Source organism: Clupea harengus, chromosome 19 (genome assembly GCF_900700415.2).
Source record: "Clupea harengus chromosome 19, Ch_v2.0.2, whole genome shotgun sequence".
Classification (NCBI taxonomy): domain Eukaryota; kingdom Metazoa; phylum Chordata; class Actinopteri; order Clupeiformes; family Clupeidae; genus Clupea; species Clupea harengus.
The window spans coordinates 22,782,470-22,807,469 of record NC_045170.1 but is presented as its reverse complement, the minus strand read 5'-3'; the positions used below and the strand labels follow the sequence as shown (position 1 = coordinate 22,807,469).

The following is a 25,000-nucleotide window of genomic DNA, read 5'->3' as shown; positions in this document are numbered from 1 at the left end:
TGTTTATCGTCTGCCCTCAGCCCATCTGTGCGACCCGCCGTCGCAGTCTCCTCTATCTCAGCTATCAGGCGCAGGCCCAGTCTGGTCACACACACACACATGCACACGTGCACACACAGGCAAGCAAGCACCCTGCTTCCCCAAAGCCATCCCCTCCCCCCATCTCTGACACACCATAGGACTGTGAGACGATCTGCCAAGTGTGTGTGTGGGCTTCCCTTTATGCAGATTAGCCATGTGCTAATTGCATTTATTTATTTATTTTTGGGGGGAAGGGGAAAGACAGTGAAGGGGATTCTCTCTGCGATTGATTAGATCACCAGGCACAGCAGAGAGGGGGAGTGTGTGTGACCGCCAGAAGGGAGACTGTGTGTGTCTAATATATACACCATTGCATCCAATCAATGTATTTTTAGTCCCAAACATATTTTACAAGTTTTAAAATAAATATGTTTTTTTTTTTGTGTAGTTCAGGTTGGATAATGTATGAAGATTTTTCAAAATAATTCAAGAAATAGAAATCCAGCATAACATAATAAAAAAAAATTTGATGTTTGATGGCAAAACAGCAGTACAACTTGTGTGTGAGAAAGATGTCTTGCTTATATTTGTTACACTGCCAGAACACGACTGTTCTCTGTGATTTTCCAGAACAGTCTGCAAATGAGGTGACCAACATCATTCGTTTTTTATTTAACTTTATTGAGCTGAATACCCAATGGTTATCTTAACATACGTGTAATACTGACATACTGGCATATCACCTATTCATACTGGAAGGACAGTGAGTTGAGTTATGATTTTAACTCCAGAAAAACATTCTCATCAATGTTTTTTACATTTTTTTTTATTATTAATTGTTTAGAAACGTTCACACCATGAGGAGAAACCCACCTCTGTGGCTATAAGAGAGACCAAGAGAGATAGGCATGTGGGAATGCACGTGCACAATAGGGCTGGGCGATATGGCTAAAAAGAGCTCCTATAGCTCAGGAGAAATGGTGATATACGATACAATGTAATAAAAAAAATTAAGTATAATGTTGAAGTGTCAGTATTTATTTGCAATATCAAAAGCTGTGTTCAATTAAAATAATAAAAACAAATTGCACGCAGGGCATATCTTAAGTGCCATCTAAGACTGTCAAACCTGACCACACCCAGACAACAGCACTGTTGTAAAATCATTTCAAATTTATAAAGTCTTACTGGGTAGACCTTCAGCTCTCTTTTGTCACCAGCTTCACTCATCCAGGTGGTTCCCTGTGCGATTACATTGCTGGAAAAGGCTGTGATTTTATGAAGTAAAGAAAAGTGCATGTGTAAATGTGAGGACGTGTTCTCTGTTTGTGAGCGGTCTGGTCATTCATTATCTACACCTAGAAGAAAGAGATGACCAGTCAGTCACTGTTTATGCAGTGAAGCATGTGCAGTGGTCACATGACTACATGGTGTGCAGACCAGAGGGCTCTAAAGGGGGGGTTTATTATGGAAAGTCAGGATTACATTTCCTACATTTCTGTTAAACAACACTACGACCAAAAAGTCTGTTTACTCTGTGTTAGGCTAATTGTTTTGTTTTGCGAGCGTTCGGATTAAAGAGGCGTGTTTGCCAACACAGGCCGAGGTTATGACCAATGGCTCGCGCCCTGCTTTTTCTCACCGGAGGAAAGCTCTATGGTAATCCTTGGCTATAAAGAGTTTAAATGAACACCAACACCATGGAGGCCAACAAGGCCAAGGAGGCTGGTTGGCAGTGCGTTGCGGTCAGAGTAAATGTGTCATTTGATACAGTATTGTCGTCGGAGCCCAGGCTATGTAACCGTGTCCTGTGGAGGAATTCTGGTTGTAGAAATGGTTGAAAGACCCTGTCAATGACTTGTGTGAATTGAAACATAAATCTCATAAATCAGTCATAAAGAGCTTTTTATTTATTTATTTTCTTCTGTTGTCTAGCAAGACATAAATAGTAGTTATCTTACACATACATACACACACACACACACACACACACACACACACACACACACACACACACACACAGTCTTTCCTTTGAGTAATTGTGAATGGCTTGTTAAGGACTTGTCATTGATGAGAATGCCAAGCACAGGCTAAAAATACTCCCCTGAGCTGGAGAGGTGTGGAGGAGAATTCAGTGCCAAGGCCAGACCTCGCCCAGGATAAATTAAAGCAATTCTTTTGTTCACAGAGCTGCTTTTAATCTCCAGTGTGTACACCAGCATTCACACTCACACACACACTCACACACGCACTCATCCGCAACATTTGGTTTGTTTTTTGTCTCTTCACTGTACTTGCTGCTCTCTCTCTCTCTCTGTCTCTCTGTCTCTGTCTGTGTGTGTGTGTGTGTGTGTGTGTGTGATTATGATTTTACAGTAACCTTGCGTCCGCTGATGCAAATATCGGAATAGTCGTTTTTTGTAGACACTATTGAATATTCAAATATCAAAACCGTGAGTGCCTTCTCAAGGGTAAGTAGCGTAGCCTGTAAGGCCAGCGTTGCCTTACGGTAAGTAACGTTACTGTTTAACTGGCAGGTTATATTAGTAGGTTATCTTAACAATATAAGTGTCTTATTGCTGCTCATGGGGTTTCCCCTTCTTTTAAGGCGAGTGAGAAATAGTTTGTGTATGGAATGTGGATGAGCTCAAGACATTGATTGAGCGTTAAAATGGATGAACACAGATCGATGAAGTTAAGGCTTTTTCCACTGCTTGAAAAGCACCTCAAAGATTTCTACTAATGGACTTCATTGACACGAATTGGGTAAAAAAACATTTAACAGGCAACACGTGTGTTTTGGAGATAGCCTGGCTAGCTTAACAAGCTATCGCTGTCAGGTAGTTTTGCTTGATTGCTCTGCTGGTTAACCGGCTACGGTTATGTGTTTGTTTGTTTTTTTTGTGCAAATATATGAACATTAGTGCTTTTAAATACAAAATGGTTGTCTACACAAATATGTTGTTGATTTATATTGCCTATGATACACAGCAGATGAAAGAAAAGTGGAGCTTAGTCTAGAGTTGTCTTGTTGTTTTTGGTAGCGCATAGTCACTGAGCAGAGAAGTCTAGCTAAGGGTCATGGTCACAAAGCGTTTTCCATCACTAGCACACCGGTTGAACTTTAATTTCTTACTGGTGGAGATATCGGGCCACTCCACTATTGTGTAAACACTAAGTTTGCTTATAAAGGTGTGGTATGGCATCTAGCTGGTAATCATTTTCATTATTTGTTCCTATTGTTAGCCATTACACTCCTTGGACAGAAGTCCCCACAACATCCTTAACACTATACACACTTTACACTCCTACATGGATGGTTGCAGTGTGCCTAAAACTTTGACTGTCTTTCACACTGTTACCGTTCCAGTGACTATGACCAGAGTTATTGATAGTTCCCCCCCCCCCCCCCCCCCCCAATTAATTGATATAGCTGCACATTCAGACCAAGATGGCATTTCATGGTCTCTGTACCTGGACCCTGCACGATGACAATAACGGTGAATCGAATCTGATCTAAGAATATTTGAGCCATTGAAAGCAGGCCATAGCTGGTGCACTCTACGGCGCTGTCCTGAGGTTAAAGTTGCGGTGTTCACATTAGCAGCTGAGCTGCGGCAGGCCACACACCTGTGAGTCCCCCCTGTTTTATTCAGAAGCCACTGGGGCCGGTCGTCATGGCGACTCCCCGTGAGTGACTGACAGGGAGACGGGAGATCGTTGTTACGTCACCTGTGTCTCCTTCGTGCTCTCTCTCTCTCTCTCTCTCTCTCTCTCTCTGTCAGTGATCTTAGTGATGGGGTCACAAGTGCAGTGGAGGTCAGGACAGCCGAGCCCGCAACAGTCTGTGGTCTCCCCACAGACACCCTGCCCCCGCCCCCTTACACACACACACACACACACACACACGCTCACACGCAGCTTTAGTCATGAACTTGGAGAAGCTGCAAGCCCCTTAGGCTGGAAGCAAAGCATGGACTGGAGTGTTTATGTGTGCATGTGTGTGTTTTATATTAAATTCCCTGTGTGTGTGTGTGTGTGTGTCTGACTCCAATTCTCTTTTCACCTTGCATATGGCTCTCACTATATCAGCAGGTTTAGAACCCTTTGGCAGTGTGTGCCCCTTCACAACATCATCACACTCTCTTGCGCGCACACACACACACACACACACACACACACACACACACACTGTCATTCATGCGGTGCCAGGTTGGCTTTATTAGTGAGGCAGGGGCCTGTTCAGATGCCTGTGCAGCTGGGAGTGCTTACAGTGATGGGCTCCCTGCCCTGCCCTTGCCTCTCTGCAGTTATAAATAGTCCACACAGTGATTCTCCATAGGTCCATGACTGTGTGTGTGTGTGTGTGTGTGTGAGCAGACACTAATAAGCCTGGGAAGTAATTAGCGATAATAATTTACTAGTTTTGGCCAAGAGTGGCTTGGTTTTGACAGGCAGAACTACAGCCATAGATGCCTGACTGTCTGTGCTGCTATGCTTGTGGTGTTAGTGGTGAGTTTTGCTTAGAGTGTGTGTGTGTGTGTGTGTTTGATATGTATGATATGTACTTCAGTTATTTTCAGTTAGCAGTCAGGCCCAGTGAGGTAGGTAGGTCAGCGAGGAGCTCAAACTGTGTTGACACGAAAGGGCAGACCTGTTGGTGAGATTGGAGAGTGAGGATAGGTGAGAGAGAGAGAAACTTCAACTTCTTTCTGCCGTTTCTGGCTTCCTGATGGTGGTAGATGGTGGTATAAGGTTATGCACAGTAAGTCTTGGCCACTGCCGCTGCTTAAGGTCCCAGTCGTTTGGTGTCAGGTGTGTGATGGATGGTCACACGCTAGCTTGGTATTAGATATTCACTCGACATAGCTGGATCTATATTCTAATCTTATCTCATTTCTCATTCTCAGTTCTCAGAAATGTGTGAAATCAGGTGATTCCTCTAAAATGAGTTCTTATGTCTCTATTGCATGAAATGAAGATGTAAGAACACACACAAATATTTAAATATATATTTAAAAAAAACACTTATATAGATCTGTCTGTGTTTAATTCATTCAATACATAGTTTTCCAGTATTTGTGGAGTTTAAGTGGTTTTAAAAGGAACAGAAATTGCAAAACTACACATTCTTAGAAATCACCTCCTTTTAAATTCCAAAAAAACGAAGAGAGGAAGGGAAGAATGCGAGAGAGTGACGGGAAAAGGAAGAAGGATAGAGAAAGAGATGATGAGAGAGTGAGGATGAGGGAGGGCCAAGGGTAAGTGTGCTTTGACCTGTGTTTGCTCAGAAACAAGGGCTTCACCTCCGCCTGCTTTAATGCACAAGACTGTCAAAGTGTGTGTGTGTGTGTGAAGGATCCTGTCACTCAATACTTTTGATCATGTCCTAGCATTTCTCTCTCGCTACCACTCCCCTTCTCTCTTTCTCTCTTAGACATGTTCTGTCGTGTGTGTGTGTGTGTGTGTGTGTGTGTGTGTGTGTGTGTGTGTGTGTGTGTGTGTGTGTGTGTGTGTGTGTGTGTGTGTGTGTGTGTGTGTGTGTGTGTGTCCGTTCCAAGGCTCCAGGAGGAAACGTGGCTCCTGGCATGGTGCTCTCCTCCACTGGCATGTCTCTGTCTCTCTCCTCCCCTCCTTCTTTCTAGTGGCCTACACACACACACACACACTCCACACTCCACTCCTTTCATTCATTCACGTCCCTGTGTGCACGTGTGTGTTATCTGCGAGGAGACACTAATCTATTGCCCATCAGTGTTTTGGTTTTGCTTCCCAGCTCTGTGTGTGCTTCATTTCTTGAATAAGGCCTCAAGCAGTCTACGAGGTCATTTAATGTTTAACCAGCTGTAAGTCATTGATAATTCGGAGGTCAAGCCAGTCGTATGTGGCTGATGCGTTAGTGTTGATACTCTGTCTAGACGTGCAGTACGCTGTTACCCTGACTGGCCAAAAGGGCACAGAATGGGGTGGTGTGCTCTTGGTCTCCTGGCCTTTGGCTTTATCCAGAGGGATTCGTAGGTCTAAATGCATTGAGGACAGGTGCTTAGTGGACGGTGCTACACTAACACTTAAACTATTGCAAGGGGGTTGCAACTGCTGGCCAGAATACTATGTGTTTCTGCATCTGCTCTTTTCCTTCTCTCTCTCTCTCTCTCTCTCTCTCTCTCTCTCTCTCTCTCTCTCTCTCTCTCTCTCTCTCTCTCCTGTCTCTTTATTCAGGTGCAATAATTCAGTTCAGATTCAAATTAAAAGTTGCTTCATTGGCACGACTGTGATTTTGCCAAAAAAACAATAAACATAACTAAAACCATTTTTCCCTCCCTACAGCCTCCAAGCCCGATGGACCAGGTGGGGAAGATCCGGGGACAGCACTACAGCACGGCCAACCCTTACTCCCAGGGGCAGGGGCCTCCTACTCTGCCCCCGCAGGGCACTTCCTACCCTGCCCAGGGCTACGGGCCTCCAGGCGCTCAGAGGTACCCGCTGGGCATGCAGGGCCGCACGCCTGCGGGCATGAGCTCCATGCAGTACGGCCAGCAGGTGAGGACAAACCTAACATCAGCTTCCTCCTGTCATTTCTGTCTGCCGGTCTCCTGTCTCTTTTTCTATCTGTCTGGCAGTCTCTCTGTATCAGTCTTTCTTTCTTTCTTTCTTTCTTTCTCGCTCGCTCGCTCTTTCTCTCTCTCTCTCATATTTCTATTTGAGTATTATTAAATAAACTACATTTAGGTTTACTTCTTACTTTAAAAATTTGACTCCAGTCCTACATTACTGAAATTGCTACGCTACTGTAATTGAAAACATGGCTGTTGGGACATCCAGGCATTTGATACTGTCGAGACATCTGGTATTATTTGAAAGTAAGCCCCTTGTGTGATTGTGATTGGAAGACAAATAATACCTGAACCATCCGACAATGTTTTGAACAAGTGTTATGTTCTGAAGAAAGCCACAGATGGCTGTGAATCATCCATCCTTCTAAACAATTATATCACACTGAAAGGGAAATCCCCACTAGTACGATGGCTCAACTTCATTTAGACCTCCGTCTCATCTCAATTCAAATACTCACTTTTCATTTAGGACGTATGGACAAAATTGAATGTTGTAGTCTTGGTCTGTCTAAGACTGCAGTTCATATCGATTCAGATTTCTTTGGTTCGGTAACATAGCACAGGTCAAACATTCAGTTGCAGTGGCTTTTTTTTTCTTTTTTTTTTTGCTGCCTTCACATCCATTTTCAAGTCTTAACCATTTTTTGCACCTTGTGCCGCCTCCGAGGGTGGTAGCCTCAGGAAAGCCAGCCGGTGATTTGTGTGGCTCACCCCTCCTGCCAAACACCCTCTTCAGGTTGTTTAGATTAAAGCTCTTTCCTTTTGTCAGAAGCACTTTCTTCCTCCTCACCCCCGCCCCTTTTCTTTGCTGTTCTTTTCTCCCTCATTTTCCTCAAGAGGATAAGTGCTCTGGCTGTCGTGCAGCCCTTTTTGTTTGTGCGCGTGTGTGCACTCACCCCCTCCTATCCTTTACTTTCTTAGCTTTGCTGTCTTGCAAGGTCAGACCCGAGACCCCCCCCCCCCCTCCTCCTCTAAGAAGCCTTCTCCACAATAAAAGCACCTGCGCTCGCGAGCGTCTCTCCAGTAGCGAAGGAAAATAGCCGACACCTGAGGAGAAAGCCCTGAGCCAATGGTGCTATCAACAGGTGGCTGACAGCGTGTGTACAGGCTCTGGCACTTCTCCCCTTGAGGCTCATTCACTCTTTTGCACAGTGCTCTGTGGCTTGGGTAGTGTCTTGATGCTAAGTAAGCTATATGGCTACATAGGTCGCAATATTTAGATACTGTGTTGGTATTCAGTGAGTCAAGTTAGAGTCTAGAGACCCTGGGATAAACCGATCCTACCCTCTTTAGGTCTAGGGTACACGTATGCCTACTTACTGATTACTACATTAAGAAACTTCCCTCAACCTGCCCTGTCAGACGCCCCTGGACTAAGTGACCATATGTGTGTCTCATCTGTGCCGTGTGTGTGTGTGTGTGTGTGTTTCACTAGATGGGAGGATACGGCCAGCACGGACCACACGGTCCTGGGCCCTACAGCCACCAGGGCCAGGCTGGCTACTACGGGCAGCAGGGCCCCCCTCCACATGCTTCCCAGCAGCAGTCTCCGTACCCCCAGGCCGGCCACAGCTCAGGCCCCCCTGGCCAGCCCCCTTACACGCAGCAACAGCAGCAGCAGCAGCAGCAGCAGCCCCCAGCCGCTCACGGCCCACAGGGGCCCCCTTACTCCCAGGGCCAGGGCCCCATGCAGGGCCCTCCCCAAGGCCCTCCCCAGGGCCAGCCACCCTACCCACACCCTCATCCCCACTCGCAGCCCCAGCAGGACCGGGCGGGCCAGCCGCCGTTCGGCCAGTCACAGCCCCAGCAGCCTGGGGCCCAACCTCCGCAGGGGCCTCAGTCACAGCAGCCCAGCTTCCCACAGCAGCAGCAGCCCGGCCCTGGCCAGCCCCCTCAGCAACAGCAACAGCAGCATCAACATCAACAACAACAACAACAACAACAACAACAACAACAACAGCAGCAAACACCAACACAGCAACAGCAACAGCCACCAGGTCCCCCTCAACAACAACAACAACAACAACAGCAACAGCAGCAGCAGCAGACGTCAGGTCCTCCACAGCAATCCCAGCAGCCTCAGGGGCACGGGCAGGGCCCGCAAGGTCAGCCTTCCCCTTTCTCCCAGACTCCTCCCCTGCAGCAGCCGCGGGAGCAGCAGTCTCCCTTCCAGCGCTTCGCACCGCCATCACAGGTAAACACACGCTTTTATTACTCCCTCCCTCATCCATTCACCCTGTTGAAGGACTGTGTGAAGACCAAAGCTTACCTCTTTGAATGGAGCTTGATGGTCATGTTTGTCTGCTTGGCAGGCGCCTCTGTTACTAGTTCTAAATGGATGGTTGTTATGGCCAAAGGCCGTTCGTGCTGTACCTCTCGTTTGTCAGGCTAGCATATCCCAGCATTCTGTTGAGCCATAGCGTTGTAAAGTCACAGTGTCCTTAATCCAAATGTAGTGTAACGATACGAAAAGCCATTTCGGACACGTTTAAACTTGGGTACAAATTAGTGGACTGATGGAAATAAATGGATGGGATTCAATGTGTGAATGTTTGCAGCGTGATCGTTTCCACTTGTAATGATCTAGCTTAAGTATTAGGGGCGGGACTCTCTCGGCACCTCACGATTAGATTCTGATTCAGAGGTCAACGATTCGATTCTAAACCGATTATCGATTATCAATTCTAAACCGATAAAACGATTATCGATGCATGTCGATTTTTAAAACATTTGAGTTTGCTACTCAGAGTCTCAAATCACTTCCTACTTTGTATTTGATAATCAACAGATGAATTACCTTCTCTGTTTTTTTATTAGAGAAAAAGCTTTTCCTTGTCACAATTATGACTTTCAATGAACAATGCAATAATCGATGCAGCTTGCATTTCAACACAAAATGGATGTGTAAAAAAAAAAAATTGAAAAATCGATTATGAACTTTTCTGAATCGAGACAAAATCGTTCTAGAGAGAATCGAGAGAAATCGAAGAATCGATTTTTCCCCCCACCCCTAATAAGTATGCTAGTTGTTTGTGCTTGTGGGTTGTAAACATTTTCATGGAAATTCCATTAAAGGTCCATGAGAAGTCATAGAAAAGTTTTTAAATGTTGTCAATGAAAATGGTTGGGAACACAGCAAAAAAAAAGTTCCTTTGTTATGCTAATCGAGACGGGAAGATTTGAAACGAGGTGGAAAACATGGGTTGGGGCAGGGTTGGGATTCCGGAGCTGAATTGAAATCCTGTCTGGAATATGCAAACTGTGTTGATGAAGTTTTCAACCAGTTGTTCATTTTATTCGTGGAGGTTTTCAGGTGGCCTGGACTGTGCTGGTGCAGCCACATTTAGCAGTAGTCTTAGCAGTAGTGTTAGCATTAGTCTTAGCATTAGTCTTAGCATTAGTCTTAGCATTAGTCTTAGCATTAGTCTTAGCCAGCAGCAATGACCAGCTGAAAGGGTTGGCACTGTCAGCACAGAGTTCTCCAACACGACACCATGACATAAATGGTGTCAGTGGTTTTCAGTACCTTCATTGATCCAGACAGCTAGAGATTGCTTGTTTTGTGTGTGAGTGTGTGTGTGTGTGGTGGGAAACCGAGCTCGGCTATGTTTTGAGGAGGCAAAGCAGCTGTTTACTTTGAAGCTGAAAGCGTCTGACTAAAGGTCAGCAGCAAACCCTGCTGGAAAAAGCAGTGTGTGTTTTTAAAAATGCATCAAGGAGCGCTGCTGTACACTGTGTTTGTTTGTGTGTGTGTGTGCGTGCCCTGACTGTTGGAAAACCAGTACCAATCTCTGAAATGTGAACATAATGTGTGTTCCTGACATTGTTCTTTACTCCTGTTTCTCTCTCCTTTCCTTTTTCCTCTTCACCCTTCTTTTTCTTCTCCCTCTTTTTTTCTCTCTACTTCTTTTATATTTCTATCAACTACTCACTCTCTCTCTCTCTCTCTCTCTTTCTCTTTCTTTCCTTTTCTCTCTTTCTATCCCTCTCCCCCTCACCTTTCTCCTCTGTTTTTCTACTACTTCTCCCTCTCTTCCTCCAGGAGGTCTCCCAGGACTCCTTCAGCTCCCAGTCCAGTGCTCCTCCCTCCAACCAGCCGTTGGTCTCCAGTAAGGCGGGCGCGGAGGACACCATGCAAGGCCGCCCCTCCAGCTTACCGGTGAGTCTCTCCTTGCCAAGCCTTTGACCTTTGACCCCACCTCAAGGTTGTGTGTGTCCCGTCATGCAGGAGTGCAACCAAGCAGCGTTGGGTTCCGGTTACTGTAGTCATCACCTGATTGGCTGCAGCTCCGGTGATTGGCTCTTCATATTTTGGTACCAAAACTAGAGCACCATGAAATAAGATGTTGATGGTGATTTTCATACTTCCTTGACTGAGGTAGCTAGCTTTCTCCAGGTCTTTATAATACATCCATGGTATGGGAGAGACTCTGCAGAAAGAGGCGTCTGGAAGTGGACATGCAGTACGGTAGAAAGTGGAGTTTGGTAGGGTGGGGTTTGGAGCAGTGGTTGTATGCACTGCAGACTGTGATGGCTATGCAGGCGAGTGGTAAAAAGATGAGAATTCGTGCCTGCCTGTTGGGTGGAGGTGCAAGACACAAGGAGAGGTAACGCGGGAGAAGAGTAGACATGTGTGGATCTTATGCTAAAGCATGTGAAGGTCTGTGGGGTTGCAATGTTGCTTTCAGTTTGGGAGCATAACATTTAGCTTGTGGATATCCATCACTTTTCAAGCATTTTGAAAGGAGACCGCAGTCAAACGTGGTTTAAAGGTGCAGTTTACCAAATGACTACTAGGTGCGGGTGCATGACCACATCGGTCAAAAACACCACACACACGCAGAGGGCAAGAACCCAGAGAGCGATTTAAAGATACCGGGGTTGAAATATTGAGGAGCGGGTGGCAAGGGAGTCTCGTAGGGAGTTGGAGCGTAAAGGAAGAAAAGGCAGTTTAGTTTTTTTTTCTTTTCTAGGGAGGCGTGTGTGTGTGTGTGTGTGTGTGTGTGTGTGTTCAGAGAATGGATAACCTTGTTGAAAGCATCCAGGGGAAGGCAGGGAAGTGTGTGAGAAATTAGATCATTAATGAGAGAGAATGAGAGTAAGAGAGGGAGGATGGGGGGAGGCAGAATGAAAGGGAGGATGAGAGAGAATGAAAGAGAGGGGGAGAGAGAGAGAGAGAGAGAATGAAAGAGAGGATGAGCAAAAATGTGTGTGTGTGTGTGTCAGTCTGAGTGAGTGGGGCAACAGGAAGAGGAAGGGGGTGTGTGCGCGTGAGTGAGGGAAGTCGAACGATGGAGAGAGTGAGTGAGCGAGAGAGAGCTCTGTGTGTGTGTGTGTGTGTGTGTGTGTGTGTGTGTGTGTGTGTGTGCCAGTGGGGGATGCCCTCAGGATGTGTTTCCCTTCTCTTTTCTTTCTTTCTTTCTTTATTTATTTTATTTATTTATATATTTCCCCTGGGCACAGACATCATTGGCCGCTGCTGGCCGCTGCCCACCCCCCCTTCCTTTCCAGGGGAATCCCTTTGGCTGCGTGCAATTGGCAGAGATGGTGTAATCTGGCCCTGGGCTGGATGAGTTATCCGCGCCAAAACACACACACACACACACACACACACCTTCGCTGCTCATGGCATATCACACAGATTAGCCCCCACTGCGAACTTTAGCCTGCCTAACACATTCATGTGGGGACTGAAAGAACACACGCACAGAGGCAGACGCTGGGCCACACAGTGGGTTTTGTGTATGTGTATGTGTATGTGTATGTGTGTGTGTGTGTGTGTGTGTGTGTGTTTGGGGGGGGGGGGATGTGTTATGTATGTGCGTGCGCTAATGCTAGGCCACAGGTTAATCACTGGTTTGCCTTCGTCTTCAACCTCACCTCAGCATCAGTCCTCCGTGTGAATGCCATGATTTGGCACCCCAAGTGAACAACAGCACAGCTTCTGTAGTGGCATTAGAGTTCCATGGAAATCCTGGAAAAGACATGGAATCTCGAAATCCCATTTTCCAGCCCTTGAAAAGACATGACATTCAGCACATTTATTGATAGTTTTGGAAAAGTCATGAAATTTGATTTTCACATTTAGGTCTAAAGAAATTAATGATATTGTGCTTTCCATGGGTGTTTTGTTGTGTGAACTTCTGAAGCGTAATGGTTTCCACTCGAATCGCCAGCTTAGAGAATGGAAAAGGTTTCATTCAGTCACTATAAATAATTTAGTAATTCACCTGTGGAGTAAGCTACGCAATTTTGCGTACATGTAGGTTGTGAAAGGTCATGGAAATGTCATTAAAGGACGTTGAAAAGTCAAGGAAAAGTTTTAAAATGTTGTCATTGAAAATGGGTGGGAACCCTGGTGTCCTAGCTGGTAAAGTCTGATCCAACTTGCATTAGAACGGTGTGGAAGGCAGTGGTCAGCTAAACAGGTGAACAGGCACCAATCATGAACCGCACAAAAGTGTGTTTTGAACAAAATCATGGTCAGTTCTGTGTCTACAGGGTCCAGTTTAACTCTGGCTCATATGCGTATGTGCTCATTAGCACAAACTGAAGAGTTAACTAACGGAAAATTCCAGTTACGTCTCCCTCAAGCATGTCGGGCTTATCCTTAAACAGTCAGGTCCTGGCAGAAGGTTCCGCAGAGTTGTGAAACTGCGAGGTGAAGTGAATTGTGAGAGAGTCGGAGCAGAAGGGGAGGGGAAACCGGATGGACTGGTCGGACCGGTCTCCCACTCTCGTTCTTGATTTTTGTTTTTGCTGAGCTGACTCCCGGCGCTCGAGGCCCGGGGCACCAAACATAACAGCTTGTTGGGTTGAGTGTCAGTGCTGCTGAGTGCAACGCATTCATATTCTCTAGAACACTGATACAATATAGAATAAGAATAATGTGCTAGACCACAACTATAACTATAAGTATAAGACCACACGACTGATATGATTTTCTTTCTTCTTTTCTTTTTTTTTTTCTTCTCCCTTTTGTCAGCCATTTTCTTTGTCTTGATCTAAAATGGCTACTTGTAGTATGACGGGTGAAATTTGTATTCTACAGTATTTCTGTACTTTATTAGTTTCTGTCTTGGTGTCTGAAGGCTTGGGGTCACAGATATAGGTTTTGGTTGGGTTTTTGGAATGTAAATTAGTCTTTTTTCCCCCCCCCTTCTATTCCCTTTTCTTTAAATCTCATGTCTTTCACTAACAGGGACTTTCTAAGGCCTAACAAAAAGTAAACAGGATATTGCAGTGTCTAATATCAACACCAGACTCCTAAAACAGTGTGGAGCGGTCCTATGGTGTGGCATGGCGTCGGATTGGGCTCTAAACACAGGTGTGTGCACGTCTCCAGACACACAGGTGCATGTGGTTTACCTGAGGGCAGTTGCATAGCTTGAGCGCGCTCTTACGACAGGTACATGTAATGCAGAGAGCCATTCCCAGCAGCTTGGCAACGCCCACGGCAGTATGAAAGACAACGTGTGTGTGTGTGTGTGTGTGTGTGTTACCTCCAAGTTATATCTCTTTCAATTAAACTTACAGTATTAGGTATATTGAGAGATTTTAAGTGTTGGTTTATGGTCAGTTGTACAGTCTAGTGTTGGATGTAAAACACAACACACACACACACACACTCACACTCACCAAAAAACACCCCATGAATGACAGTCGGGGTGCGTTCTGCTTGGCCAGTTAGTGCTCAGTGCCTACTGTCATCAGGAAGCACGGCTGCATCTGTCTTCATTAGTCATTAGGGCAAATCTCATGCACATCTTGTGAGCTAATCACAACTAATTAGTTTTGGGGTCTTACAACGTTCTCAATTCCCCCGTCCCGGTGAGCTGGGGTCTCCAAACCTGGGTGGGATGAAATCAAATCCTCCCACCATTTGGTGTGTGTGTGTTTACAGTGTGTGTGTGAGAATGAAAGGGAGAGAGAAAGCGAGATTTACGTTTGTGCGTGAGAGAGTGTGTATGCATGCTGTATTGTGTGTGTTCGACCATGCCGTGTTTTACACATCTAGTTGAGCATGCATGCTCTGTGTGTGTGTGGACCACTTTGCCTGCCGTGACAAGGGGGCGTCGTCCCCTGCTCCCAGGAAGTGGCATTTCCTCTTCCCCTCACTGAGCCGCCGGAGCCTGAATGGAGCTGAAGCTGGAGCCGGGGCTCCTTAATCTCCCTGTTGCCCCCGAGAGGGGCGCCTTTGTACCCCTGGCCCCTGCCAGACACTAATCCCACGCCCCTCACACCTCTCCACTTGTCTCTGCTCCCTCGTTCTGTTCAAGCCTCTCTCCTCCTCCTCCTCCTCCGAAAACTCTTGACTCGTGCCTCTCTGCTTTTGTCTTGCATTACGCAGGGAGTGGTGTTTTTGTTTTGGGACTCACGCTTGCTTTCCCTTAACTCTCACTTGTGCTCTCAGTCTCCTCTCAGACTCCCCTCAGACTCCCCTCAGTCTCAGTCAGCATTAATGTGAAGACTTTACTCGGGCAAGTTGGAAAAACACGGCAGTGGCAGTCTTTGGGAGGGATGGAGATGGAGGGATGAAAGAGAGGAGGACAGATGGAACACCAGGAGGTGTGTGTGTGTGTGTGTGTGTGGTTTAGGAGAGGGTTAGCAGAAAGATAGAACTCTGGAAGAGGAGGAGAGGAGGGCAGGGTGTGAGCTGGAGATGGAGATAGAGGATTGAGGGAGGTGGAGCTCAAAGAGAAGCTGAAATGATGTCTCCAGCTCACCGTTGTACAAGGGTCCTGAGGACATCAGTAGTACTGATGGCTTTTGTTAGTAAAGATCAGTAGTGTGTACAGTAGTACTGATGGCTTTCGTTAGAAAGATCAGAAGTGTGTGTGTGTGTGTGTGTTTGCAACCTCTATCCCACGGTTGCACAGGATTCTTGATGGTCCTGGCTGTCACCTTCTCACAAAAAGCATATGTACCAAGACCTTGTATGGTCTGCCTTGCAGGGTTTTAATGTAGTCTGTATCCACCCCTTATCATATATGTGTGTCTCCTTGCTCCCATTCCTTACATCTTCTCTCTATGTGCGTGTGTGCGCATGCGTGGTGTGTATATGTGTCTGTGTGTGTGTGTGTGTGTGTATATGTGTGTGGTGCGTGTGTGTGTGTGTGCGCGCACGCACGTACTGAAGCTCTGGTTGCTGAGGCTGGCGGATTTCTGCCCCTCCCTCTCTATGTCCTCTCCTCTCCTCTCTGTTCTGCTTCTCCCGCTCAGCCTCCCCCTCTCCACGTTCTCTCCTCTCCTCTCCTCTCTGTTCTGCTTCTCCCGCTCAGCCTCCCCCTCTCCACGTTCTCTCCTCTCCTCTCCTTTCTGTTCTGCTTCTCCCGCTCAGCCTCCCCCTCTCCACGTTCTCTCCTCTCCTCTCCTTTCTGTTCTGCTTCTCCCGCTCAGCCTCCCCCTCTCCATGTTCTGATCTCCTCTCTCGGAAATGGCCATATCGCTTTCTAATTTATATAGTGATAAATATTTTTTTCATTTCTTCATTTTTCACATTATTCATTACCTCTACTCTCCAGTTTCTGGTGTTCTTATTTCTCTCTCTCTCTCTCTCTCTCTCTCTCTCTCTCTCCTCTCTGTCTGTGTCAGTAAATCTGCTTTCATAACGCTCTTCTGCTCAGCCCTGTTTTGCTAGGCTCTGCCTCTGCTGCCGCTGCTGCCGCTGCTGCCGCTGCTGCTGCTTGTGCTATTGCAGTATTCAGTTTCTGGGGCGTGTTTCCTGTTGCTATTTCTGGGCCTGCGCTTCCTGTGTGGGAGCTTAGCTATTCAGATTCTGGGGCCCTGCGCTTTTTGCTCTCTGCTTCTCTCTCTCTCTCTCTCTCTCTCTCTGTCTCTCTCCCCCCCTCTTCTGAATCACATTAGTTTTACCATTTGAATGGATGAATGTTGAGTGTTTTAGTTTTCCTTTGAAAACCATTTTCTAGATGTGAGTGTGAGTTTCAGTTGGATTTGCTGATTTGCTTTCCGTCTCTTGTTTCTTTCTCTCTCTACATTTTTTCTCATCTCGGCCTCTTCTCTCTCGTACACACTTGTCCTCTTTCTCACGCGCACACACACACACACACACGTACGCACGCACACACTCGCCTTTGCTCCAGGCCCCTCCTCTCTGGCTCTAGGCTGAGCTGGTAGCGCAGCACAAAAGGCCGTGCCTCACTGCAGTGTGCTCTCTCTCTCTCTCTCTCTCTCTCTCTCTCTCTCTCTCTCTCTCTCTCTCTCTCTCTCACTTCATCTTTCCCTCTCCCTCCATCTCTTTCTCACAGTCTTCTCTCTCCATCCATCCATCTCTCCTGTCCTGTTTTCCCTCGCCTCAGTTTTCAGTGTATTATTCCCCTTTTTCCCTTCTGCTTCCATTTTATTTTCTGTTCCTGGTGTTCTATCTATCCCACCCTGTCTTTATCTGTCTGTCTCTCTCTATCTATCAATCTGTCCTTCCCCCTCTTTCTCCTCTCTGCTTTCCTGTTCTCTCCTCCTCCTTTCTCTTTTGCTCTTTGCTCCTCCTCTCCTTTCTCCTTTCTCTCTCCTGTCTCTCCTCTCTCTCTCCTTCTTTCGTATGAATCCACCCTCCCTTCAGTGTCCTGTACTTGTGAATCAAAGTGCCTTCTTTTGTTTACTCCTGGCACAGTCCTGTCTGTGCTGCATGTTAGAGGCAACAGTGTGAGTAGTCCAGTTTGGATTTGGAACACAAACAGAAAGCCATTTACCACACACACACACACACACACACACACACACACACACACACAGGCTCCCCCACCCCCACGGCAGTCCGTTCGTTTCTTTTGCGCCCCTCTCCTTCTCTCTCACAAAGGCATCTGTGCTGCTGGGGGACCCCCCGCCACCATTGTGTGCAGCACAAAAGACAAACACACACACAGAGACAGACAGACACACACACACACACACACACACACTGCCTAATGTTACCAGCCCATTAAACAAACACACACACACACACACACACACGAAAGCATACTCAGCATCACCAGCTTGTTAAACACATGTCCCCAGCACACACACATCCTATGCTACTAATGCTACCTAATGCACAGTCGAGCAAAAGTGGTTCAGGAGGCCACTACGTGTGTGCAGTGTAGTGTTTGTTCACTCATTTGGAAGTTCTCCATGTTTGACCAGATAGGTGTGTCCTTATCTCATAAGGCAACCGATCACGTGTTCAGAGCAACACTTTACTACGGCCACCATAACACCCATGGAGGACCCATGACCCACAATATTAGATTCAGAGCCTACAATCTACTGTCTGTGTCTGGGCCACTAGTCTCGATGGTGTCTGTGTGTGTCTGTGTGTGTCTGTCTGTGTGTGTGCGTGTGCGTGGGAGTATGTAGGTTCCCGTGTGTGTGTGTGTGTGTGTGTGTGGGAGTTTGTAGGTTCCTAAGTGTGTGTGTGCATCGAAGTATGTAGGTTCCCAAGTGTGTGTGTTTGGGAGTTTGTAGGTTCCTAAGTGTGTGTGTGTGTGTGTGTGTGTGTGTGTGTGTGTGTGTGTGTGTGTGTGTGTGTGTGTGTGTGTGTGTGTGTGTGTTTGTGTGTGTGTGTGTAATCCCACTCTCCCTCCTCTATCTCTGTATTTTGTGTTTCTTTCCGTCCCTCTTTCTGTCCCTGTGTGTCTGTGGGCCTCTTCTGTCTTCTCTCTCCCATGTCCTCAGACTGGACTGGGAGTGCCCCCTTATGGTTGAGCTCAGCCCTGCACAGGCCAGACGAGGGAGGGAAGGAGGGAGGCAGGGCTCTCTGGATCCTGCACACCCTAGCCAGGGGTCCTCTCACTCCCTGATACCCAGTGAGGGATGCTCAATGCAGGGTTTGGCAGGACCGGAGAGCCCTGGGGCCTCCAGGGTCCTGCAGTGATGACCTAGGGTTAGGAGCACTGGGTTTTCTGTTCGTCTGTCTTTGTCTCTTTATCTCAGTCAGTCAGTTTTCTGCCACACACACACACATACACACACCCTCTACATTCTGTCTGTCTCTCATTCTCCATCTCCCTCTGTCTGTCACTTTCTCTCCCACACACTCTGCCATTCAGTCAGTCAATGTACCTGCCACCTCCACCCCACCACACACTCCCTCCCTCTCTCCCTCCCTCCCTCGCCCCTAAAGTGTTGCGTCTGCTGCTGGAGAATGAGGTGTGGATTGAGTTGCTCCGCTTCTTTTGCCTAAGATCAGACATTCCTCTCCTTTCTCCAGTAGGTAGTAAAATGGCTCCTTGCCATAGGTTTGATTGTCCATCCGTCCGTCTGTCTGTCTCTTTCTGTCCCAGCATTCTGAGTGTGCTTCAGAAAGAAATGCACGACCAGGGCCACTTTCACTTTGATGTTAATAGAAGTATTTCCTGCTCTTCCTCCCGTGTGTGTGTGTGTGTGTGTGTGTGTGTCAGTGGAGTGGAGTGGCATTTCTGATGACCTGCTTCTTGGTGGCTGGAAGGGCTTTTGTGTATCCTGGTAACCCAAGAGGAATGCAGGCTGTGTTGCTCTGCTCCACGTGGAAACACAGAGGTGCTTTGGTGTTACCTCCTGGAATGAAATGAGCCGTATGAATTAAGTTTGATTTGATTTGGATAGGGCACCCTCAAAGTCCTGTGTGTGTGTGTCTGTGTCCTGATATATATATTTTTATATATACACGTGTGTACGTGTGTCTGCTTCCAGAAGGGGTGTGTGTGTGTGTGTGTGTGTGTGTGTGTGTGTGTGTGTGCGTGCATGCTGCCAGCAGGATGGTGTGTGGGTGTGTTCGTGGCTCTTCCTGGTATTTAGTGATGGGTCTGTTCTTTGCAGCAGCTGACTGCACCGTGACCCAGCATGGCCTGTGGAGAGAGAGTATGGGGGAGGGTGTGTGTGTGTGTGTGTGAGTGAGTGTGGCGTCAGCTCTAATGTGTCAACGCACGTGGAGCCTCAGCAGCACCGTTTCCATGGCAGCAGCACAGACGCCACCGCAGGCGCCCTTCAGACACCTCCCCCCACCCCCCTCCTCCCCCCCGCCTCGTTTGCTATTCTGAAGAGTATGAATGGGCATGTGTATGTGTGTGGGTAAGTGTGTGTGTGTGGTTATCTGAGAACAGGAAGCAAGCCAGTGAAGGGAGAGGATCAGAGTCTGAGCCAGAGAGAGGGGTGGGGGGTGGTGGGTCGGTCAGAGAGAGGCTCTGACTTTACGTTGAACCCTGGATTACACACACACACACACACACACACACACACACACACTAATGCTGATGTTGAGATCCTGTTTCAGTGCAGGCCCTTTCCATGTTGAGTCCAATTAGAGTTCAGTGCTGTCTGTTGTGGCTGAGGTTCCATCCACACACATGCAGAAAACACACTGGCCCCTCTTTCCCCTTACTGCCCCAGGTTATAAGGCCTATTACATGCAACCCTTTGAAGAGAACACATGATTCAGGGGACACGTTACGTTACAGTGAGCCAGTACGGAGCCTGTGGACGTGGAGAGAACATGGCCAGTCAGTGGCCGCTTGGAACTGAAGGGAAGGAGCAGCACAACATGGCTGACGCTCAGGCAAAACTGTAGTTTTTCCCTCCCAAGAAGGATGGACGGATACAGACCGAAGCGCTCAGGTCGTCCAGAGTCCAGAACCTTCTACCGCGGCTGCTTGTCAGAGGCTGCTAGCCGCCGAGAGTGGGAGTCTGTGCCGAGGCTGCAGTACACAGTGATGCTAGTACACAGAGCACAAAATGGCTGCCGTGCTCACTCACTCAGGCACACACACACACACACACAGAGAGGGCTGGAGCTGAGGCTCTTCTCTCACAGGCTCTGCTTTGTGTCTTTTTAATTTCAGTTTAATCTAGCGAGGTGAGTTTGTATGTATGTAGATGTGTGTGTGTGTGTGTGTGTATGTGTGTATGTGTGTATATGGGGGGGGTGGCTTTTTTTTTTTCTCTCTCTCTTTTCTTTTTTTCTTTTTTGGTGTGTGTGTAGTGTCCAAGGGTGAGTGTCTATGATAATGATTAATAAGAGGTAGAGGAAGCTGTGTGTGTGTGTGTGTGTGTGCTGTGAGGGGGACATGCATGCAGTCTGTAGTCTGCTGCTTGGTGGGCTTCTGGATGGTGGAGTTGTGGCCTTATTAGACCCCACCGTCTGTGTTGATTGGGCCGTCTGTGCTTTTTCAAAGGGGAAATGTGACTTCTCTTGTCTTTTTCTCTCACACCATAGAAACGTGTACACACACACACACACACACACACACACACACACACACACACACACACACACACACACTTTGTTTTTAGCTGTCTGTCTTCTTTTTTTCTCCGATGCTCTCGTTGTACTTTCATTCGGTTATGTGTCCTTATCTCTCTCTCTCTCTCTCTCTCTCTCTCTCTCTCTCTCTCTCTCTCTCTCTCTCTCTCTCTCTCTCTCTCTCTCTCTCTGGGTGAATGAATGTCTAGTGTGGACTGGGTGTCTGGCCCGTCTGCTCAGTAATAATGTTGCGGGGCCAGAGGCTCTGAAGTCAGCACAAGGGGGACGGGGACTCACCGCCTCCGCTGCTGCTGCTGCTGCTGCTGCAATAACAAGCTCTGCAAATCAATGGCTGCGCACGGAGCAAGAGAGATGGGGGGGCAATGTGTGTGTGCGTGCGTGTTTCAATGTGTGTGTGTGTGTGTGTGTGTGTGTGTGTGTGTGTGTGTGTGTGTGTGTGTGTGTGTGTGTGTGTGTGTGTGTGTGTGTGCGTGCGTGTTTCAATGTGTGTGTGTGTGTGTGTGTGTGTGTGTGTGTGTGTGTGCGTGCGTGTTTCAATGTGTGTGTGTGTGTGTGTGTGTGCGTGCGTGTTTCAATGTGTGTGTGCGTGCGTGTTTCAATGTGTGTGTGAGGCAGCGGGAATGGGGAAAATTTGCTGTGTATTTATACAGGGTGTGTTTTGTGCACTTTGTTCGTGTGTGTGTGTGTGTGTGTGTGTGTGGGGGGGGGGTTGGAGTTGCCCACATTTGACTGAGTAGATGGAGCTGTACCCTGACATTTTGTGTTTCGTGTGTGCGCGTCCGCCTATGTCTGCCTGTACACGCACATGATTTAGGAAGGCTCTGGTGACTAGGAAAAGGGAAAGTGTATTGCACTTTCCTCATTTCATTTACAGAGTGCCCCGATACTGCTGATAGAGAGAGAGAGAGTGTGTGTGTGTGTGTGTGTGTGTGTGTGTGTGTGTGTGTGTGTGTGTGTGTGTGTGTGTGTGTGTGTGTGTGTGTGTGTGTGTGTGTGTGTGTGTGTGTGTGTGTGTGTGTGTGTGTGCGCGCGTGCGCGAAGCAGTTGGCTCTCTAAGCCCTTGTCAGACACAGATCCTCATGTCATGCTCTCAGTCCTCTGATCACCCCCCCCCCCCTCCTCTCCTGACCTCGACCCGTCTGTACTCTCCACCCTAACACCTCACCTTTGACCTGGGACCAGGGGGGTCAGACAGGGCCCCCTGTCAGAGGCCTTCATCCCCTCCTCCCCTGACCCCGACCTCACCCCCATGGCGTGATGGGACAGTCCTGTTCTCCTTGGCTTACTGCCCAGACCTGCAGTGTGGCAGTAGCCCTTAGAGACACTGTCAGATGACTGGTCTTGTGATTGTGTGTGTGTGTGTGTGTGTGTGTGTGTGTGTGTGTGAGGAGCTGAGAGAGGAGGGATCGTCAGGTGACACTGCTTACTTCTGTAGCTGCTGCTGCTGCTTTGACGGGGCTTTCCATAGTGGTCTTCAGGGTCACATGGAGGTGCTGCTGGGGTGGAGGGGGAGTGCTAATGCTGTTTTCCCTCTCCTCTCCTCTCTTCTCCTTCTCTGCTCCACTCCTCTCCCTCTCCTTCTCTTCTCCTCTCTTGCTCTTCCTCCTCTCTCTCCTCCTCTCCCTCTCCTCCTCCTTTCCATGTTTTCCTCCTGTTTTGTGTTCTTATTTCCTTCTTCTTCTGTGTGCCTCTGTTGTCATCAGTATGAAGTGTGAAGTTAGTGTCCTAGATAGCTCTGCTGGCAGAGTAAGAAAGTCTTGTCTTCGTTGTTGTTGTTGTTTTGGCTCTCCTCCCTCTTTCCCCACTCTGATGCAAACATTAAAGTCAGTAGATAAATGATAAAGAGACGCAGCTCCAGTACTGTACGCTTGTGAAGGAAAGCTTTGTTCTCATGAAGAGCGGGCATAAATAAGTTGGTTGAAGGGCATGGTTGAAAATCAACCATACCAGGGCCATTGGTGCGAGTGTGAAGTCACGAGCATCCGAACTGCTTCAGGATGTACTCAAGGGTTGAGGGGCTTAGGCTGTGCTCTGCCAAATGTGCGCTGCTGTTTTAAGGGCCGTGTTGTGCTTTCTCCGAGACCCCGCATTTGGAAGTGAGGTGCTGGTAAAATGCCGTTTTATGATTGTTTTCCAAATGCTTCGCTACCTGCAAGGTCAGACAGGCGTGCACACACACACACACACACATACTCACACCCACTCATACTCACACCCACTCATATTTACACAGAGTGTCTGAGGCAGGAGTGAGAGCAGGCGTCTGGAGTTCCTCAGTCAGGTCTCATTTCCTACCCCCTGTGAGCGTGTCTATATACACACACACACACACACACACACACACACACACACACACACACACACACACACACACACACACCAAAACACTCTGAATCAGCGTCCTCCTCCTGTCTCTCCCTCTGGGGTTCCTCCAGCAGGTCACGGCCCAAAAATAGCTCGGGCGGGCGGGCGCCGTTTCAAGCGCTCGCTAAAACCGCCCGCTGTGGGGCCTGGGCCAGCCCTCGCACTGCCAGATTTGTATGGGAATACTTGGCCATCTTCCAGACCCCTACCCCCCCTCCTCCTTTCTCCTTCCACTCCTTTCCTCCCTCACTGCACCCACTCACCCACTCACCCACTCACACACCACCACCTCCACCACCCTCTTTTTTCCTTTTTTTCCTTCTCTCCCCCTGGTCTTTCCTGACTCTGATCTCACTGGCAGATGAGCATGCTTTCCTGGCGAACACATTGTCCGCACGTGAGTGCGTAAACACTGACACAGATTCAGATGCCTGGAGAGAGACACACACACACACACACACACACACACACACACACACACACTTGCTGCAGCTACTGCTTTTTCACCAAACTGCTTATGGGATTTGCCTTACTATAACCATTAGGAGGCAAGAGGAGTCTGAAGACCAGGCTCTTTATTGATGACCTAGTTCTGCTATTTGTTATTGATGTGAAGTAGATTTGTGCTAACGGCGGTGGGCATTTATACACTCCCACTAGTTCTTTAGCTGTTGACAGATACAATTAGTAGTTTTGATGGTTTTTTTTTAGTTCAGATTGAAGGCTTATGTCCCGACTTCTATCTATATTTGTCTTTTGATCGTAATTTACAAGTGTGTGTGTGTGTGTGTGTGTGTGTGTGTGTGTGTGTGTGTGTGTGTGTGTGTGTGTGCACATATTTAGCATCACCGTACTAGTGTTATCAAATTTAAGAAACGCTGGATTTACAAGGCTTTGTCTGACGTTATTTGCTATTGACACGAATAAGTAGGGGCCCCTGTAAGTGTCTGTGGGTGGGTGGGTGGGTGGGTGGGGGTGTGTGTGTGTGTGTGTGTGTGTGTGTGTGCATGAGTGTGTGTGTCATGCTGGAGGCTAATGACTCAGCGACTGTCGGACTGTTAGCAGCAGCAGCGGGCGTCCGCTAATGAAGATCTCTTTTAATATGGTGTCGAGATCATCCAATTAAGAGTGCCATTATCCTGGCCGCCGGCCCTCCCGCCCCCCCTGGGATCAACACACACACACGCACACTCACTCATGACGGCCTCTTCACAGGAGTGCTACACACACACACACACACACACACACACACACACACACACACACACACACACACACACACACACACACACACACACAGTCATGACGGCCTCACGCTCTCTCCCAGATGGTTTTTGAAGTGTGAGAGGAAGGGAATTGTATGCAGTATTTTTCTGTGTGGATGCGTGTGGGGAATTTAGTTTCATTTTGTGTTTTATTTGTGGAAGCGTGTGAGAATGTAAGCTAATTGAGGTTGAATTAAAGTAGTGTTTTAAACCCCTCTCTCTCTCCTCCCCCTCTCTCAGGATCTGTCGGGCTCCATAGATGACCTCCCCACGGGGACCGAGGGAGCCCTGAGCCCTGGTGTGAGTACCTCTGGTGTGTCCAGCAGCCAGGGGGAGCAGAGTAACCCGGCTCAGTCGCCCTTCTCCCCCCACACCTCGCCCCACCTGCCGGGCATCCGCGGGCCCTCGCCCTCCCCCTCTGGCTCGCCCGCCAGTGCCAGCGCCTCCCGCTCCGGACCGCTTTCGCCTGTCGCTGTGCCAGGTGGGTGCTGAGTACACAC

The 25,000-nt window shown here is 48.0% G+C and overlaps 2 protein-coding genes across 2 annotated transcripts in view; both read left to right on the top strand.

Annotated features, from left to right (window-relative positions):
• Positions 1–8,550, top strand: part of LOC116224919 (AT-rich interactive domain-containing protein 1A-like) — a gene marked incomplete at its 3' end in the record, with an annotated part of 20,142 nt that extends 11,592 nt beyond the window's left edge. Inside the window, exons 2-3 of the mRNA XM_031585803.2 lie at positions 6,349–6,561; positions 8,071–8,550. Coding sequence (XP_031441663.1) covers positions 6,349–6,561; positions 8,071–8,550 — 693 coding nt within the window. The remainder of the gene's footprint in view (positions 1–6,348; positions 6,562–8,070) is intronic.
• Positions 8,551–8,608: 58 nt separating this feature from the next.
• The window catches only part of LOC105903615 (AT-rich interactive domain-containing protein 1A-like), a 35,048-nt gene continuing 18,656 nt past the window's right edge, over positions 8,609–25,000 (top strand). Inside the window, exons 1-3 of the mRNA XM_031586532.2 lie at positions 8,609–8,829; positions 10,678–10,794; positions 24,741–24,981. Coding sequence (XP_031442392.1) covers positions 10,768–10,794; positions 24,741–24,981 — 268 coding nt within the window. The 5' untranslated portion in view covers positions 8,609–8,829; positions 10,678–10,767. The remainder of the gene's footprint in view (positions 8,830–10,677; positions 10,795–24,740; positions 24,982–25,000) is intronic.